Genomic DNA, 21,441 nt, shown 5'->3' on the forward strand with positions numbered 1-21,441 from the left:
TGACCGGGCTATCTTCATTGTGTCCCGCCACCCGCCACCCGCCAACCCCTCTTTCACGCTACTGCCACTCTCTGTTCATCATATATGCATAGTCACTTTAACCATATCTACATGTACATACTACCTCAATCAGCCCGACTAACCGGTGTCTGTATGTGGCCTCGCTACTGTATATAGCCTGTCTTTTTACTGTTGTTTTATTTCTTTACCTACCTATTGTTCACCTAATACCTTTTTTTTGCACTATTGGTTAGAGCCTGTTTTTGGACGATGTACCATTCTGCTTTGTTGAAAACATGCCCGAGTTGTGCAGATGAATGTTACATTTGAGACGGGCGTGCTTCCCCCGGGCTTTCGCCCGATGACATAACATTCAACTGGGCATCAGTATACTAGTAACAACTTAAGTATTACAAAAATGATATTTGATCAAATAAGCCACATGTTACAAATAAGCCATTCAATGTTTTCTTAAACAAATTCAACTCTCTCATTGACCTCCATACAAACACACAACAACAACAAAATGCCACTTGCTGGAGAAGACAGATTTCGGGCCCAGTTATCCCTCTCACTTCACCTCATCCTCTCTGGTTTGACTCACAAATGTCAGTTACTGTATTTACTATAGCTTCCGCCGTGTCATTTTATAAATGCCGGATCTCTATGGCAAGATGCATCATTCACCCAAGTTTTGTCAAAATCAGGTTAGTTCTGTCTGAGATAATTGCGTGTGACTAACATACAAACAAATGGACAGACGAACAGATTAAACAGACGAACGGACGGAGACCGATCCACAGTTCCCTTCTCGATTTCATGGTAGAGGACAATTAATAGTTACAATAGGTTAGCAGCAGGCAAACAGCGACTCCGCTCTTGTTTTTACTATGAAGAGACTATGCAGCCGAGGCAGACACGGGCTCGTCCCTTTCACAACACCTCAACGTCAAAGTATGGCTGGGAGGGTGTGATAGAAAAAAGCAGCGCCCTGCGTTAGCTCGCACCCGGGACAATTCTCCCATCTGAGCTGTATTGCCACAGCCAGCTGAAAGACTGGGGAAATTTAGATGGGATTGTTTCACCTCTGACGCCCACCTTACCTCTTCTTCAGTCAACGGTCTGTCTGTCTGATTCATCACTACAGGGGCCAAGGCCCGGACCACTATTTACACTTCGGAGGGAAGGGTGTGTGTGCATGTGTGTGTGTTTGTGGAGCCTGGAACCCTAGCTGCTGTTGACACCATTGTGCCATTGAGCCCTTGTACATCATAAGCATAGCTTTCTAACTGTAAAGTCAACTCCTTCGCTAATGACTTGATATTGTTTTAGCGGGAGGCTTATGTTGATTATCCCACTAACAGGGTTATTGTGCAAGGCTAATCTTGCTCAGATGAGCGTGGAGCTTAACATAGAGAGACCATGCTCATGTTACAGAGCTACATATCCTGCCGGTGTTTTATAGTTCCCATCTCCTAGAGGGTATACCTCAGCATACTCCACAACATGTGATTGTTATGATACAGAAACTCATTTGAAAGACAATTTGGAAATGGTCCTTTCCTTACAAGTAAATTATGGGATTTGCATGTTATTGGAAATTCACAGTTGAGTCATTCAGAACTTTCTGAAAGTAATATTATAGCATGAAGCTACTGTACTGTATGTATTGCGATGCTTGCATTCTATGTGTCTTACTAGTATGAATAAGAACATCTCGGGCCGCAAAAGGAAGTTGTGGGATTTGGAGAAGAGCGGGAATTGATCGGTGGAAGACACCAGACAGCTGGTGGGAAGGCTCAGAGGCTCGGGTTCTCCAGGGACCAACGGTTGTGTAACGGCACACAGCTGTGTCCGAGCGCCGCACAGCGCAACCACGACAACGCTGCCACGGCAACAACCGGGTACATCTCAGATCCCAGAGGCTCTGAGACTGATGAGGAAATGGGATACATGATTTATCATTTATTGACGGAAAACATGCTTGAAATTGTTTTAGCAGGGATTTTTCTCGTAGCATATCAATGGCTCTAATGTAATGTCTAAATAAGGGTGAAAGCCAAAATTCTTAGAGAAATGGGTATGCAGGCTTTTCCTCTAACCCTGCTGTAACACACCTGATTCAGCTTATCAGCTAATCAAGATCCTGGTAAACAGCTAATTAAAACCAGAATCAGGTATAGCCACTTTTCAGACATCTCCCTATTGTTCATGTTCTATAAAACATACACCTCCGTCTTCGACTCACCAGGTCAAGGATGGTGACGCATTACTTTTGGAGTTTCTCATCAAGCTTCTTGTGTTGGTCTTTGCAACCCCTTGAATACCTAAATCCCTTAATGTCTGCCACGACACCAATAACTCCTGATCCTCAACCTCGGCTGACCACCTTTAAAATACACAAACGCGGGACATTCGCAGGACATTCGCAGCAAAATATAACATTGTTGTCCTCAAATATCACAAAAAATCCCAGAGAGATTAGTTATATACTTTCAAGGAGTCCTTCTTCGTAGAGTGTGTGTGTGTGTGTGTGTGTGTGTGTGTGTGTGTGTGTGTGTGTGTGTGTGTGTGTGTGTGTGTGTGTGTGTGTGTGTGTGTGTGTGTGTGTGTGTGTGTGTGTGTGTGTGTGTGTGTGTGTGTGTGTGTGTGTGTGTGTGTGTGTGTGTGTGTGTGCAACACTGCTTAGTGCACAATTCTCTCTCCAGAGGGGCTATTTATAGGTATGTTATGTGGGGGACATTGCACCTGGTATTTGTGATAGTTTCAAGTTTCAAGTTTTATTTGTCACATGCACAAATATACTGAAATGCTTAACTTGCAAGTATTCAATATTAAAATAGTATGACAAAAACAACATAAAGATAAGACATAAGAGAGAGAACTAGAATATCATAAGAATGTAAGCTATGTACAGGGTCAGTGCCAGTAGCAAATGTACAATGTGCAGGGATGTACATGTAGGCAGGGATTTGGAGAAAGTGACTGGTAGCACGATAAACAATAATAACGATAATGATAATGATAATTATTATAATAATAATGATAATGCTAATTTAAAAAATGATAATGATGATAATGACAATGACAATAATAATGATAATGCTAATAATAAAAATGATATTAATGATAATAATGACAATGACAATAATAATGATAATGCTATTAATAAAAATTATATTAATGATAATAATGACAATGACAATAATAATGATAATAATAAAAATGATAAGTTAATAATAATAATGACAATAATAATAATGGTAATAATGATAATGATGATAATAAAAAATTAATGAATGATAATGATACAAACAAAATTATAATACAAATGATAATACAAATGATGATAATAATACTTATTATCATAATAATAGTAAACAGTATGTCAGAACTATAAGTGTTGGGTGGGAAAGTGATTGGTGTGTGTGTGTGTATGTAGGTGTATTTGTCTATTGGGACCATGGGCGTAGTGTACAACCAGTGTTATTGGTTCAGGTATACCAGACATACCAACTCCCCTGTCACCCCCTAAGCTGAGCACGATGGGCCTGTAAAACACAGAGGCTCATGGGATGCCCGCTCGACAGGCGGAGCAGTAATGTACATCGGATGATGTGTTGTTACAAGCCAGACATGGGTATGGTATAACCAGTAAACCTCAACAGATGACATGAGATGACATAAAAGGTTTATCTGTGTATCTAGAAGGAAGAGCAAAAGAAAGCTTCATAATCATGAAGTTGACCAGGACAATGACTGTATTGGTTTTAGGTTGATGTCATTATTCTCGGGTTTATTGACAGTGGTAATAGAATACTGATCCTCTAAAGCCAAGAGAATGTAAAAGTGAGAGAGAATGGCTGAATGACTGCATTGTCTGCAGAGAATGGCTGAATGACTGTATGACTGCATTGTCTGCAGAGAATGGCTGAATGACTGTATGACTGTATTGGTGATGAACAGTTGAGAGGATCTACTGTACTGTTAAGTAATCCCTCTCTCTCTGAGCTGTGCTCTCAAATGATAGCATTCTTGAGGTTGGAGGGAATGCATAGAGAATTCCAAATGACTTTAGAGAATATATTAATAAAGGTATGGATTGACCTTCACTTTATTTTTTATTTTATTTTTTATTTTACCTTTATTTAACCAGGCAAGTCAGTTAAGAACAAATTCTTATTTTCAATGACGGCCTGAGAACAGTGGGTTCAGGGGCAGAACGACAGATTTGTACCTTGTCAGCTGGGAGGTTTGAACTCACAACCTTCCGGTTGCTCTAACCACTAGGCTACCCTGCCGCCCCGCTACACTTTAGCCCACTTTACAAGTATGAAAACATCAGTCATACTTCTGTTTTGGGGTGCACCAACCCTTTAAATGCCACATGGCCATGGATATGCATTAAATAATGATTTAACGTTGAGGGTTCATTATGCCCAAAGCTGACTTTTGTCACCCTGGAACTTCCTCTACCCACACTTTACTCTGTGTTTATGCCTGACTGTTTTCTTGACTCTGGTGTTGTCACCTCACCTGCAGCACAGACACTACAGTTACCCTGGAAACAGTCCACAGTGTCCCAGTGTAAATATTTAGTTCAAAAGTGGATGCAGCATTTTTCCATGTCCAAGGTAACAAAAGTATATCATAGAAAATATATAGATATACACTGACTATACAAAACATTAGGGGAGTTGGTGTCGGGACTGTGCCCCTGAGGGGGCTGAGTGGTGAGAGGGGAGTCGGTATCGGGACAGTGACCCTGAGGAGGCTGGGTAGTGAGAGGGGAGTCGGTGTCAGGACTGAGCCCCTGAGGGGGCTGGGTGGTGAGAGGGGAGTCGGTGTCGGGACAGTGACCCTGAGGGGTGGTGTGTGTGTGTGTGTGTGTGTGTGTGTGTGTGTGTGTGTGTGTGTGTGTGTGTGTGTGTGTGTGTGTGTGTGTGTGTGTGTGTGTGTGTGTGTGTGTGTGTGTGTGTGTGTGTGTGTGTGTGTGTGTGTGTGTGTGTGTGTGTGTGTGTGTGTGCGTTGAGTGCGTGCGTGCGTGCGTGAGTGCGTGTGTGGGTGTGCATACGGACACGCACATATGGAGCTCATAGCAATATGAGCCCCACCATGACAGGACCCGAAGTGTGATCACGTGTTAGCCTGCAGGGCGTCAACAACAGGAAGGAAGAGCTAGAGCCAGAAACCAGACAGAATATCCTGGGTAGGATATTCTGTCACATCATCCTGATTACATACACCCGACACTTATTACATAACAGACACACAATGTCAAATGGATGGCATATTATTAAGCAGGGTTACTGAAGTGTGTCTTCAAGTAGCTTGGCAATGTATTTCCTTAGTGCTTACTGTAAAAGGTGAATACTGTAACCTTTAGCTTTACACAGTATACAGTATGTGTGGAGAAACAAATATCACACTGAATACCCATCTAAAGAGTTTCAGGGAGCTTGCCTGTATTCTGTCTAAATATCCAGCCGACTCACCTCTTCTGTCTATCATGCTATAATATCAGTCCAGATCGCTGATAGCTTGATTTGATTTTGCCAGATTAGATTAAAACTAACACTACAGATTATAGCTTTCCAAGCAAAAGATTAAGATGTGCTGTAAGTTACAATATGGTAAATGCCACAAAGGTAATACCAGGTTAGGTTCTATATGAGACTTTGTGCCCAGGCTTTATATGCACCAAAACAGAAGTAGTTATTACTGGGAGAATTATAACCTTCTGAATGTTTCTCATAAATGGAGAAAAAGACTGAATGACTCTCTCCATATCTACCAGATCCCCTTCTCTTGTCAATAAATCACCAATATAGCAATACACCAGTCATCAATCACCTGATAATAACTATTTTCATCTAGCATGGCTCTGATTGGTTGTTATCCTCAGGTGAAGGATGACATCAGCCTATCCGAGGGCAGCACAGTGGATCTGAGGAAGCCAGGGGAGGAAGAGGATGAGTATTCGGAGATGGCCGAAGAGACCATGGATCCTGACAACTGCTTCCCTGATGGTAAGTTTATTTGACTTGATTGTTACATTACTGTCAGGTGAGTCCCATTGAGATTGTGTTGCTAAGCGGTGGTTTTAGATCCCACTTCTGACGCCAAATGTCGGTAAGGAGACAGGACACCATTATGTTTGCTTCAGAACATCTTTACTCAAATAAAACAGAATGTGTTGTACTGTATTACATCATGCTTCAAAGAAATTCCTTGTATTTTTAAGGGAGTGGCACCAAGAGGTAGCAGCATGAAAAAGCATACAGCTTACAATTTACATGCACTAGTAATGTATTACTAGTGATACATGTGACCAAGAAAATACAAGTATAAGCAAGCACATTTAAGGAATATTATTTAATGTAATGTTTGGAGAGAAAAAAAACAAGATGGGCAACTTGACCTGACAATCTGTTTATTTTGTATGTGGAAATCAAAACAGAGACAGAAACACGTCAAACAGATTGAATTAATATGTTTCTATCAAATTTCAAATGTGTATAATAATGTGCCATGATGGTGGGGATAACGTTGCAATCCAGCCTAAACATTTGTATATTTTTAACAGCTTACATTAGTAGAGGGTTTGACTCACTCTCACTGCAAGCCTGAATCTAAACATTTACACTGGGCTACCCCAAACAGTTGGCTTTCGGCTTCAAGTGGAGGCCATTTGATATAAAACATTAAACAATTAAGTGACATTTGAACGGGTAATGGCGCATTAAATTGAATGTCCTGTGTCAGCAGAGATTTGAAAAGGCGTCTCAGACACTAAATGGACTCTGGTTAATTTGATGATGACTGACTACCTGAATTAAATTTGGTCGCAACTAATCAACTCCCTCAGACGGTCTGAGGTAACTTAGACCAATCGCGTGATGTCTCCGAGACAATCATGGTAAATGACTGAGTGTACACTGAAACAGTCAGCAGTAGCTGAGTGTACATTGAAAGGGTCAGCGTTGTTGGGGGTTGTTCCAAAAAGCTTTTGACATGTTCATGTTAGAGCGTGAAGGTCATTACTGAAGGTCTTGTGAACGTTGATACATATTTGGAACCAAGATTTGATTAGGGGATCACGCTCTAATGATGCATCCATTTTTACACACCTATTGACTAGTTGTGGTGGGAAGTCATTTAGTTGTTAGTGTTTTTAGGTTTGTGTTTAAAGGTGTTTCCTGAATGCCGACACTGAGGTTTTTACTGAATACAGTCTGACTTGTGTATGGGGTATCATATTACTATATGTACATGTTCATTTGACTACACAGGGAGCACAGTATCCATAGAAACAACCATTGCACCATAACTCCTTTAATAATGTGGACTACAATAGAGGCTGAAACCTTCTATCCCTTTCAGTGTAATACCTCATAACGCTAGTAAACACAGGGGAGTGGGTTGTGGGTAGTCTTACACAGGGGCTTTATATAAGGTGACTTAATAATATACAAAATGCAAGCTGTTTCAGGAGAAGACTCAGATGCAGACAGGGTCGAAGTAACAAAAGTGTATTACTAGAACAGGGGACAGGCAAAACGACAGGTCAAGGGCAGGCAGAGGTCAGTAATCCAGATCAGAGTCCAAAAAGTACAGAATGGCAGGCAGTCTCGAAGGGCAGGCAGACCCAAAACAAACTGGCAACAGACAGAGAACACAGGTATAAATACACTGGGGATAATAGGGAAGATAGGTGACACCTCTAGGGGGGTGGAGACAAGCACAAAGACAGGTGAAACAGATCAGGGTGTGACAAGCCTAATGGTTTGGGTACATCACCATGGAAATCCATTTGTGTTCCTTGGACAACCAGGACTCTGATCTAGGGCTGTGGCGGTCATGAAATTTCGTCAGCCGATGATTGTCAAGCAAATAACTGTCGGTCTCACGGTAATTGACTGTTAATTAACATAAACACATCTAGCATCTCCTGGCTTCCACACAATAAATCCATTACTTATTTTAGACATGTCTAAAGAAGGATGATATGAAGAAAATGTAGTCTATTTCAGAAGAACAGAATAGCATACTCTGAGCTGTCCTTATGTTAGGTCGTGATGTGGCTATGCCAAATGGCTGTGGGCTACACTAGTTCAATTAGCAGACAAGATTTGCTTATAAGATTGGCTTATTTTATATTATTTTATAGTATGAAGAAAACAATTGAACTAAACTGAATAAATAAAATCAAATATAAAGATTTTCTCCAAACGATTTGAGGGAGAGCGCACTGTGTTGAGTGGTTAACAAGGAAATAGGTACTCCTATATGCTTAATTTAGTTATTAATCTAACTTTAGTTGTTCTACAAACGTTGGGCTATATGTTTCGATTTTGTCATACATTGTAAGGCTGCAAAATGAAACTCTAATGATGATTTTTTTTAAAGTTGCTTGAAAGGCATGAGCTCAACTTTTTGCGCAGGCTGTACACACTCCAATAGTCTCTCATTCACAATTTGACAAGCACTTGATAATGCCTTGAATTTCACAGCGGCATCCCCTTTGTGGCCGTAATGCACCCTAAACAAATCCATGCTTTTGAGGCTGGAGTGCTGCGTTGTGCCCTTCTCCCTGAGCGTGCTGCGCAATCCGAAGTGTCTCTCACTCACGCAGCTCTCCATCACGTGATCGGGTCTTTCTCACAGGCTACAAGTTAAGACAGACACATCAGGGACGCAACTGCTCTGCTCCGAGGTGCATATTGAAGATATTGGATGAACTGTCCACATTTACTTTTCATCAGCCAACAAGATGAGTAGGTCTAACGACCAGCAAAAGCACTAGCCTATGTCAATCTACTATCCCCCATAGTACAAAAGTTGACCTATTCTATTCTGTGTGATAAATAAATATCCCAAACCGATCCCAAATTAATACAACCAATAGCATCAACAAAAAATAAATGCTATGTGGCTGACGCAACAGATCTGAACGTTTAGCTTAGAGTGTTATTATGCATGTAATGCTTTTATTATAAAGGTGCATTTTTATGGTAAAAAATATCTTCCCCAAGTCACAAAAAAAGGCTGTTTCTTATGCTGGGCATCATTCACAAGTGATAATGTATAAGTGATAGGCTAATATTGTCAGGCCCATCAGACTATTCTTGATTTCATTTTGTCTTTACATACACTAAATAATATATGTGTGACATTTGTTATGATTTAGAATGGGCCATTATCATGCAGCTGTATCGAAACAGGGGCAGTGTAAAAATACATGTCATCTATTCACTTAATAAAATGAAAAAGAGACCCTGTGGTATATTTTCATGCCAGCCAGGCAGTCTATACTCCTGTTGTAAATATAAGCAATGTGCTTAATATTAAGAAAGTTGAGCAATAAATATAGTAGGCCTAGCCTATAGAAAGCTCATGGGATCCTCCTCTTTTTATTAACGGCCATCACTCAGTTTTCTTCTGCATTTGCATAGCCTATAGAAATGTTGCGCAACATGAGCTCTCATGAAGTGTTTGATTAGATTCTTGGATACATTTGCATTGATGTCAGAGTGGTTAGAGGTACAATAGAGTGCTGAGTACCAGGCAGTTAGCAAGGTTGGTAGGCTACCAATGAACAGCAGCATCAGAGCTTGGAGAAGCCTAATTACCGTGACTAAACGGTCATGTGGAATTTGACTGCCTTCATGACTTGTGACCCCCGGTGCAGCGGTAATATGGTCACCACAACAGCCCTACTCTGATCCCGCCATTACCGCAGGCTCTTAGTGACACAATGATTTATTACCAATCATGTGATACTCACAGTAGGCTTCATGAGTCACTGTTTGTTTGTTAGATGTGGCCCCAAATAAGACTACTTGGACATGGCAGCATGTGCTCCCTGGAAGGCCCAAAAGGGGAGTCATAAGCTGGGTGGTTCCAGCCATGAATGCTGATTGGCTGACAGCCATGGTATATCAGACATTATAAACTGGGTGGTTTGAGCCCTGAATACTGATGTGCTGACAGCGTGGTATATCAGACTGTATACCACGCGTATGACAAAACATGTATATTTAATGCTCTAATTACTTTGGTAACCAGTTTATAATAGCAATAAAGCACCTCAAGGGTTTGTGGTATATGGCCAATATACCACGGCTAAGGGCCTTATAGCTTAAGTATACCACAGGTATGACAAAGCATTTATTTTTACTCCTATAATTACGTTGGTAACCAGTCTATAATAGCTATAAGGCACTGGAGGGTTTTGTTGTATATGGCCAATATAAACCCAAATGGGCTGTATCCAGGCACTCCACATTGCGTCGTGCCTAAAAACAGCCCTTGGCCATATAACACACCCTATCTGGCCTTATTGCTTAAATATAGTATAGTTATGCCCAATAAAGGCATGTAGTAGTATGCTATTCCATTTCCACACCACTGTTACGGTCTCCATGGCAATACTAAGAACACTACATGTTTCTGTGCTTCCCCAAAATTGAAAAACTATCCTGGGATGGAGCAGGAGTACTGTCACTGGAGCATAGTTGAAGAGGCCATATTTACATGGCCGCATTTCACACATTTCTGGGTTGTGTAAGAAGGACAAAATGGCGGCGCTCCACCATAATACACAAAATAAATCAAATTAGATAAATCATGGAGCTATTTGGGTCATTCCATGAAAAGAGTGCCTTGTACAGTATGTCCCTTTGGTATTTTAACATGAAAAGCCTGTTATAATAAATGAAGTACACTTTAATATAGACCACATGGAGAATTCATTAAATGAAGAAAGACTTACGAAAGTGCAAAACTTCTGCATTTTGACATGTCCCTCCATGCACTCTCTGTCACTTCTAGGAAGATTTGAACCCATTTAACCCAAAAATGTCTGTAAGTTTTCACTATTTATCATTATCATGTCATTATATTATCACTATCATATAAGATCACATCCAGCTGTCCCCATAAGATAAATTGTTCATGTTTGAAATTATATTTAAAAAAGTTCATTATTATTATCATTGGCCCTAGAACAAAGTCAGTTAAACAGAATCAAAAGGGTAATTTAATTTGGTGACCTTTTGAAAGTTTTTTATAAAGTTGTTACAGAATGAAAAAATTGTTAAAAATGTTCTTCAATTGGACTGAATTGGTGGAACATCCAGTGTATTGGGACATTACAGCAGCCTAACAATTCCTCTATCTTCTACACTCTTGGAAAAAAGGGTTCCAAAATGGTTCTGTGGCTGTCCCCATAAGATAAACATGTTTGGTTCCAGGTAGAACTCAGTTAAACAGACAAAAAGGTGACTGTTGTTACTGACCCCATGTTGTGTATTCAACTAAGTAAGTTGGCTAAAGCGGAAAGAGTGACACCTAGGCTACATGTGATTTAGGTGAAAATTATGTAATGTCACCCACAGCAATACAGTATATTCCAATGCACCATCTTTCATTTTGATGGAATACTGTATGTAGACTAATTCGCAAACCTTTAATACTTTTTTTCTATTTAAAGACAGTCCAGCTCTGTTGAGTGTAAACTATCAAGTTGACAACATAAAGGAGGCCATTTTATAAACTCAACAGCTTGGGCTGTTACCTCTCTGTTGAAAGAAGCATGGAGTTCCTTAGGTTAAGGTTCATCAGGGTTTCAGAGCTAGAGGAGGCAGCACTAGCACTGTAGTTTAGCTGGGGCAGATCCAGTGCCTTCAGTAAAGAATTCATACCCCCCCCCCCCCCTTGGGGGTGCGTGCTCAGTCCCCTCCTGCTCCCTGTTCACCCACGGCTGCATGGCCAGGCACGACTCCGTCACACATTTTGTTGTGTGACAGCCTGAATTAAAAATAGATCATTCAATATATGTTCTTTCTCACCTATCTACACACAATAACACAATGAAAAACTGAAAACATGTTTTTAGAGATATTTTTGCAAATGCATTGAAAATAAAATACAGAAATATACTACATGACCAAAAGTATGTGGATCATACTCATGGCATTATTATGGAGTTTGCTGCTTTGCTGCAATAACAGCCTCCACTCTTCTGGGGAAGGCTCTCCACTAGATGTTGGAACATTGTTGCAGGGACTTGCTTCCATTCAGTCACAAGAGCATTAGTGAGGTCGGGTGTTGAGCGATGATGGGCGATTAGGCCTGGCTCGCATTTGGTGTTCCAATTCATCCCAAAAGTGTTTGATGGGGTTGATGTCAGGGCTCTGTGCAGGCCAGTCATGTTCTTCCACGTCAATCTGGACAAACCATTTCTGTATGACATCGCTTTGTGCACGAGGGCATTGTCATGCTGAAACAGGAAAGGGCCTTCCCCAAACTGTTGCCACAAAGTTGGAAGCACAGAATTGTCTAGAATGTCATTGTATGCTGTAGCGTTAAAAAAACAGCCTCGGACCATTATTCCTCCTCCACAAAACTTTACAGTCGGCACTATGCATTGGGGCATGTAGCATTGTCCTGGCATCCACCAAACCCTGATTCGTCTGTTGGACTGCCAGATTGTGAAGCGTGATTCATCACATCCAGAGAATGTGTTTCCACTACTCCAGAGTCCAATGGCGGCAAGCTTTACACCACTCCAGCCAACGCTTGGCATTGCGCATGGTGATCTTAGGCTTGTGTGCAGCTGCTCGGCCATGGACACCCATTTCATGAAGCTCCCGATGAACAGTTATTGTGCTGACGTTGCTTCCAGAGGCAGTTTGAACTCGGTAGTGAGTGTTGCAACCGAGGACAGATGATTTTTACAAGCTACAGACGAATTTAACAAGCTACGCGATTCAGCACTCGACGGTCCCGTTCTGTGAGCTTGTGTGGTTTACACTTCACTATAACAGCACTTACAGTTGACCGGGGCAGCTTTAGCAAGGCAGAAATTTGACAAACTGACTTGTCGGGAAAGGTGGCATTCCTAGGACGTTGAATGTCACTGAGCTCTTCAGTAAGGCCATTCTACTGCCAATGTTTGTCTGTAGAGATTGCATGGCCGTGTGCTCAATGTTATACTCCTGTCAGCAACGGGTGTGGCTGAAATAGCCAAATCCACTAATTTGAAGGGGTGTCCACATACTTTGTATACATAGTGTGTTTCATTCACACCCCTGAGTCAATACTTTGTAAAAGCACCTTTGGCAGCGATTACAGGTGTCTTTCTGGGTAATTCTCTAAGAGCTTTCCACACTTGGATTGTGCAACATTTGCCAATTATTATTTTCAAAATTCTTCAAGCTCTGTCAGATTGATGGTTGATCATTACCATAGATTTTCAAGTAGATTTAAAACTGTAACTCTGCCACAACATTCACTGTCTTCTTGGTAAGCAACTCCCGTGTAGATTTGGCCTTGTGTTTTAGGTTATTGTCCTGCTGAAAGGTAAATTCATCTCCCAGTGTCAGGTGGAAAGCAGACTGAACCAGGTTTTTGCCTGTGTTTTAGCTCCATTTAATTTATTTTTTATCCTAAAAAACTCCCCAGTCCTTAACAATTACAAGGATACTCATAACATGATGCAGCCACTACTATGCTTGAAAATATGGAATGGTACTCAGTAATGTGTTGTATTGGATCTGCCCCAAACGAAGTTAATTTGCTTGCAAATATGATGCATGTTTTGGAATATTTTTATTTTGTACAGGCTTCCTTCTTTTCACTCTGTCAATTAGGTTAGTATAGTGGAGTAACTGTAATGTTGTTGATTCATCCTCGGTTTTCTCCTATCACAGTCAACTCTGTAACTGTTTTAAAGTCACCATTGGCCCCATGGTAAAATCCTTGACTGTTTTCCTTCTTTCCGGCAACTGAGTTAGGAGGACGCCTGTATCTTTGTAGTGACTGGATGTGTTCATACACCATCCAACGTGTAATTAATAACTTCACCATGCTCAAAGGGATATTCAATGTCTGTTTTTTTACCTATCTACCTATAGGTGCTCTTCTTTGCGAGTCACTGGAAAACTTCCATTGTCTTTGTGGTTGAATCTGTGTTTATAATTCACTGCTCGCCAGATAATTATATGTGTGGGGTATAGAGATGAGGTAGCCATTCAAAAAATCATGTTAAATACTATTATTGCACACAGAGTGAGTCCATGCAAACGTATTATGTGACTTGTTAAGCAAAGGGGTTGAATACTTATTGACTGAAGACTTTTCAGCTTTAAAATTCGTATTAATTGGGTATATTTCAAAAAAATTCCACTTTGACATTATGGGGTATTGTGTGGAGGCCAGTGACAAAACATCTCAATGGGGGAAAAGTCAAGGGGAATAGTTTCGGGAAGCAATGTACATGAGGACCCATGTTTACGTTTAAGGCGTTCACTATGTCACATTGGTTGTGTCAAGCTTCGACTCTCTTGCTCAGTGCCATGACTAATGGCTTCTCATGCAAAATGACCGCCAACCTAACAAACCAAAACTCTCTGGACTTGCCTAATGATAGTTTGAGGGACTAAATCAGGGAGGGACCCTTCATACACTCAGAGAAAAGGTAGCAGCATTTCAGCAAAGGCATTTTGCATTCTTTGTACGCTCAAAGAACCCAAAAATCTACATCCCATAGGAAATGCCTTTAATCCGAAGTCTAACTGTATATCGACAGGCCGATAAGTGTAAATGTATAGTCAATAGGGCCTCTTGATTTCTTCTTGACGGCTGTTATTTGCTTGGCAGATGTCGGCGCCAGGGGCGCTAAATCGTCCTCGGCTTCCAAGAAAGACCGTGAGAGCGTCGTTACAAATTGAGTTGCAAGTGGTCCGTTACCATAATCCCGTCATTGTTAAGCTTACAGGCAATACATTCATTTGGACGGGGGGCTCAGATGACTGAAACGGAGACACAGCCTGGTGCCTGGGGCTGCCACAGGACCCACCCGGCTGGGGAGACCTACAGGAGGCCTGGTGCGTGGAGGAGGCACCGGATAGACCAGGCTGTGGGGGAGCATTGGAGCTCTGGTGCGCAGCCTTGGCACCACTCCTCCAGGCTGGATGACCACTCCAGAGCGCAGACACAGGTTGAACCGAGCTGTGGGGGAGCACTGGAGATCTGGTGCATACCACTTGCACCTCTCCCTTAGGCTCAATACCCACAATCGCCCAGACGCAGGCATAGGGTGAAGTGCACCCTCCCAGGGCCCCGGAGACACAGCACGCAGAGCCGGCGCAGGATATCCTGGGCCGAAAAGGCGTACCGTATCTTAAAGTAACTGTCCAGTGTTTCCAGATTTCTATGAAATATGGCCTAGAATTAATTCATTATTAGAAATTAAATAGTTTTCCTTCCCGAAAATTGTAATTAAGTATGTTAAACAAACTTTTCTGTATTTGAATGGTGTGGAAGTACCACAACAACAGAATGGTGTGGGCATATAACGGTCATAAAAACATATTCAGTAGACCGCTGATTGGACAGCTCAGCCAATGAGCCAACATGACATCATGATTTATGAGGAAATAGCATGTTTATTTTTTATTTTTGTGTGTTTTTCTTAAACTGTTTCTTCTCCAATTTATGCTTTGGTCACAAATATGAGTATAGGATTGGTCAACAACATTATTTAATTGTGAGTTAACAGAATATAACAGATTTTCACTGGACAATTAATTTAAATGCATCTGGAAAATGTTGGCCTTCAATACAAATTTGAAGAAAGAGACATGATGTGTCACAACACTTGTCATTAACTAGAATTTTAATGATCTCTTTCAAACATAGATTTTTCTCTCTATCTCCCCCAGTATGCGTACGCCATTTCCAGTGCTGTGATATCCAAACCACGGAGGGCCTGGGCCAGGCTTGGTGGCGGTTAAGGAAGACCTGCTTTCAGATCGTGGAGCACAGCTGGTTCGAGTCCTTCATCATATTCATGATCCTGCTGAGCAGCGGTGCTCTGGTGAGCAGTGTGCATGCTGGGTAGGGGTTGTGTGGCAGTGGCACCGGGTGGTTTTCTCTGCCTGCTAACTGGTTAATCTGCCAGGGAGAGAAACCGGGGAAGAGGTTGGCACCGAGCAGTCTGACACGGACGGCTACTGTAATATGGTCTCAGGCTTTGTGAGATGTTGTTACCAATGTTCCCTCTACACAGCGCGCAGCTCCCCTCAGACTGCAGCGCAGAAGAAATATGAGCCAACGCAGATAAGCACGAAATTTAACTTCACCCAACTTTCTACAGTTTTCTCCTTTAGTTAACACTATTAACGTTTCGCTCTACTGTGAGAATTATAATCGAATGAACGCAATATTAGACACTTTCAATGTAATATACCGAAACAAAACTAACTATGCAATATCTACAGTGAGGGAAAAAAGTATTTGAACCCCTGCTGATTTTGTATGTTTGCCCACTGACAAAGAAATGATAAATGATCTATAATTGTAATGGTAGGTTTATTTGAACAGTGAGAGACAGAATTACAACAAAAAAATACAGAAAAACACACGCCAAAAATGTTATAAATTTATTTGCATTTTAATAAGGGAAATAAGTATTTGACCCCTCTGCAAAACATGACTTAGTACTTGGTGGCAAAATCCTTGTTGGCAATCACAGAGGTCAGACGTTTCTTGTAGTTGGCCACCAGGTTTACACACATCTCAGGAGGGATTTTGTCACACTCCTCTTTGCAGATCTTCTCCAAGTCATTAAGGTTTCGAGGCTGACGTTTGGCAACTCGAACCTTCAGCTCCCTCCACAGATTTTCTATTGGATTAAGGTCTGGAGACTGGCTAGGCCACTCCAGGACCTTAATGTGCTTCTTCTTGAGCCACTCCTTTGTTGCCTTAGCCGTGTGTTTTGGGTCATTGTCATGCTGGAATACCCATCCACGACTCATTTTCAATGCCCTGGCTGAGGAAAGGACGTTCTCACCCAAGGTTAGACAGTACATGGCCCGGTCCATCGTCAGTTTGATGCGGTGAAAGTTGTCCTGTCCCCTTAGCAGAAAAACACCCCCAAAGCTTAATGTTTCCACCTCCACTTTTGACGGTGGAGATGGTGTTCTTGGGGTCATAGGCAGTATTCCTCCTCCTCTAAACACGGCGAGTTGAGTTGATGCCAAAGAGCTCCATGTTGGTCTCATCTGAGCACAACACTTTCACCCAGTTTTCCTCTGAATCATTTAGATGTTCATTGGCAAACTTCCGACGGGCATGCATATGTGCTTTCTTGAGCAGGGAGACCTTGCTGGCACTGCAGGATTTCAGTCCTTCACATCGTAGTGTGTTACCAATTGTTTTCTTGGTGACTATGGTCCCAGCTGCCTTTAGATCATTGACAAGATCCTTCTGTGTAGTTCTGGACTGATTTTCTGGATTTTTTTCTCTCATTTTGTCTCTCATAGTTGAAGTGTACCTATGATGGAAATGACAGGCCTCTCTCATCTTTTTAAGTGGGAGAACTTGCACAATTGGTGGCTGACTAAATACTTTTTTGCCCCACTGTATATATATATATATATATATATATATATATATATATATATATATATATATATATATATATATATATATATATATATATAATATTAGCTACCATTCAAAAGTTTGAGGTCACTTAGAAATGTCCTTGATTTGAAATAAAATATATATTTTTTGTCCATTAAAATATATAATTTATCAGAAATACAGTGTAGACATTGTTCATGTTGTAAATTACTATTGTAGCTGGAAATGGCTGATATTCAATGGAACATCTATATTATCAGCCACCATCAGTCCTGTGTTCCAATGGCAAGTTGTCTTAGCTAATCCATGTTTATCATTTTAAAAGGTTAATTGATCATTAGAAAACCCTTTTGCAATTATGTTAGCAACGCTGAAAACTCTAGTTCTGATTAAAGAAGCAATAAAACTGGCCTTCGTTAGACTGGTTGAGTATCTGGAGCATCGGCATTTGTGGGTTCGATTACAGGCGCAAAATGGCCAGAAACTCGTCAGTCTATTCTTGTTCTGAGAAATTAGAAATTGCCAAGAAACTGAAGATCTCGTACAACGCTGTGTGCTACTCCCTTCACAGAACAGCGCAAACTGGCTCTAACCAGAATATAAAGAGGAGTGGGAGGCCCCGGTGCACAACTGAGAAAGACAACAAGTACATTAGTGTGTCTAGTTTGAGATACAAATGCCTCACAAGTCCTCAACTGGCAGCTTCATTAAATAGTACCCACAAGACACCAGTCTCAATGTCAACAGTGAAGAGGCGACTCCGGGATGCTGGCCTTCTAGGCAGAGTTGCAAAGGAAAAGCCATATCTCAGACTGGCCAATAAAAAGAAAAGATTAAAGAACACAGACACTGGACAGAGGAACTCTGCCTAGAAGGCCAGCATCCACCTTCACTGTTGACATTGAGACTGGTGTTTTGCGGGTACTACTATTATACTTTCAAAATCTTAGCTAGTAAGCTAGACAAGCAGTCATCATCATGAATCAAGTTGACAATCTACTGGCAATTCCTTTTCAATCCTTGTCATATGAAGAGAAATTATAGATAAAACATATCGGCCATAAACATTACACAACAAGTTGGAAATCCAAATTCAACAATGAGTGGTTTGGAAGGAATCGGAGGCTAACTGCAAGCATTGCAAAGCAATCACTAGCTTACTATTCAGGGGAGTGGGTGTGTGGTCCAAGTTTGGGTTTAAGGGTCTCTTTTCCAAGGTCAAATGATAAACATTCAACACCATGGGCCAGAAAAAGTTGAAAACAATGGCCATGCTATCAATCCAGCATGACTTCTGCCGCGTTCAAAACCAATGGAAACTTGGTACTGGGAAATCTCAGACTTCAGTGCTTTCAAGACAACTGGGAACTCTGAAAAAAATGAGCACCGACTGGGAAAATATTTTTTTTCAGAGTTCTCAGTTGTCTTGAAAGCACAATAAATCCAGAGGATGCCAGACTTTGATGACAAAAAAATTTCCCACAAGAAGGACCACCGCGCTACCTACATGTTCAAGTGAGCACAGCATAACAAGGTGAGTCCAAAAATGTATTGTATGCGGCAGCATAAATTATGTAATTTGCCAGGGAGTTATGTATACCTAAATAGTAGCCTATTTTCCACACTCATAATTTGGTCCCTTTCCCCCTCATAATTTAGCCTACTGTTATGACTTGGTGTTGCACATGTAACATATAGCCTATTTTAGACAAATGTTATTATTGAATATTGTAAGAGCTTTCATTGTCTGCTTATATGCCCACTTTATTTCTCCGACGGTTTTGACTTACTATACAGGGAGAATACTGTAAGAATGGCCCATGTTCTGAATTCTGTTGTTGTAAATTTTAAAAGTTCTGAATAAATAGTTATAATGTCTACATACGTCCTACCTCGCTCATTAATATCTTAATGAAAATTACGGATTGCCTCTCTCTTCGTCATCCCCTTATGCCATAGAATTTACATCTCAATTGTCAGTAGAAACCACATTGGTGTAAGCAAGTCAGCCATATCAGCTTTGTTTTTTTAAAGGCCATAAATGAGGCTGAATGAACTGTTTCACTGCCAGACAAGGCTCCGCTGATAGTCAGGTGTATCAGTGGTAAAGGTTCACTCCATTGTGCTGAAAATAAAGCTCTGGTGTTGGGACAGCTCTATGTAGGCCCTAACAGTTTGTGGGCACTGTTATAGTGCAATGAATGTATTGTTAAGTGTTTGGTGGCTTTTTTCACCTTTTATTTTACTAGGAAAGTCAGTTAAGAACAAATTCTTATTTACAATGACGGCCTACCCCGGCCAAACCTAGACAACGCTGGGCCAATTGTGCACATGCCCTATGAGACTCCCAATCACGGCCAGATGTTATACAGCCTGAATTTTAACCAAGGACACTAGGGATGCCTCTTGCACTGAGGCATTACATTATGAGATGCAGTGCCTTAGCCTAATGCGCTAATGCTGGCATGCATCTAACAAATGTTTTGGAGCTTTCCCCACGATAAAATCACCACTGGTTGCTTCCTACAAGAGCACAACGTGTGCATTTCTAGCCATCTTTGAAAAGTGAGTCAGGTAAAGTTTTTTTATGTCTTAAAGAGGAAGTGTTGTATTTTGAGACAATCTTGAATAAGCTAAGCTAGCGAATAGGCAAAGCATAGTCTAGTGTCTAGTGGTTTCTTGCATCAACACAACATTTTCAGTCACCTCTTTGTCTGACGGACAAGTGGACAAACAGGTTAATGTCAATCCCTGCATGTTTTGTTTTTTCAAAAGGCTCATGGAATGTAGGCATTGAACACCACACATTGGTTGCTACATTGGTTGCTACATTGGTTGTAGGCTGAATGACAGAACAGCTATTTCCATGTTAAAATGTTATGGTAGGCCTACATAATGATCAAATAGCCACAGTAGCCTACTTGCACACCATTAAAACTGTCATTTAAAGCGGGTACAGCATCAGTGTTCATAGTAAATGCGAGCCAGAAGTAGCACATCATTTTCACATTATTCAAGCTTGCGGGTCCGCAGACCTGACAATAAACTTGTACCAAAAAATAATAGTCACAAAGTCCCATATTTGATGACGGGTGGATGTTAACATGGACTCTTGATCAGCGTGTGTGATGTGCTAACCTTGGTCTTAGGTTGTAATAACACTAACACTGACGGGTGTTTTTTGCATGAGCCCTCATACACTATTTCCCAGAGAGCACCCTACAACCCTCCAAGGACTAACACTAACAGCATTATTTCCAGGGTGCAGCTCACAAACAAGGTCAGTGACTCTTTCACCTGCTATTACAATCTAACACCAAGGTTGGCAGGCATGAAATGCCCAACATGGTAGAATTAGCTGATCATTTAAATCAGGCGATATTGAATATATACAGTGTATTTAAGACAAAATTGTGGTGTATATGAAAACATTGAATATAAAGTTTCTATTGCAATAAATTGGACACACAGAATCAAGGAATGATTGGTTGAGGTGCAGCTTTTCTTTGCCTCTGCCCGAGCCCTCCTTCTTCTTCTTCCTCCTCAGTGATGTAGTGCATGAGCAGATATGCAGCTGAGGGGAGTCAGGTCAATGATTGGTCAAGCCTTCTCAGCTGTTCTACCAGTGCCGGCCTCTCCCCTCCACCCTGGCCCCTAGCCCATACTGCAACCATCCTCCTACTCCTCCCGCTCCATCTCTGTCCAAGCAGATTGTTGTTTCTCCTGGGTATTACCCGGTCTGTGCCCGTGTGACGTAAATGTAGGGCGCCTGGTGGCCGAGCTCACGAGAGCAGAGCAAACAGTTTCCAATGATGACGTGTCTAGCCGGATAGGGCTCTTGTTCAGCAAAATCCCTCCATTTTGTTTGTTTGTTTGTTGTTTTCCCCTCTCTGAAAGCACTTTCCTTCTTTTACAGAAAACCATGCAGAGGCATATTCTGTATAAAGTATGTTAGTCATTATAATATAAAGAATAGCCACACACTGATGAATGCTCCTGTTGTTTCAT

The 21,441-nt window shown here is 41.3% G+C and overlaps 1 protein-coding gene across 1 annotated transcript in view; it reads left to right on the forward strand.

Annotated features, from left to right (window-relative positions):
• Nucleotides 1–21,441, forward strand: part of scn5lab (sodium channel, voltage gated, type V-like, alpha b) — a 216,934-nt gene that overhangs the window by 180,044 nt on the left and 15,449 nt on the right. Inside the window, 2 exon segments of the mRNA XM_046355765.1 lie at nt 5,906–6,029; nt 15,729–15,883. Of these exon segments, the coding sequence (XP_046211721.1) occupies nt 5,906–6,029; nt 15,729–15,883 (279 nt within the window).

This window comes from Oncorhynchus gorbuscha, linkage group LG07 (genome assembly GCF_021184085.1).
Source record: "Oncorhynchus gorbuscha isolate QuinsamMale2020 ecotype Even-year linkage group LG07, OgorEven_v1.0, whole genome shotgun sequence".
Taxonomy (NCBI): Eukaryota; Metazoa; Chordata; class Actinopteri; order Salmoniformes; family Salmonidae; genus Oncorhynchus; species Oncorhynchus gorbuscha.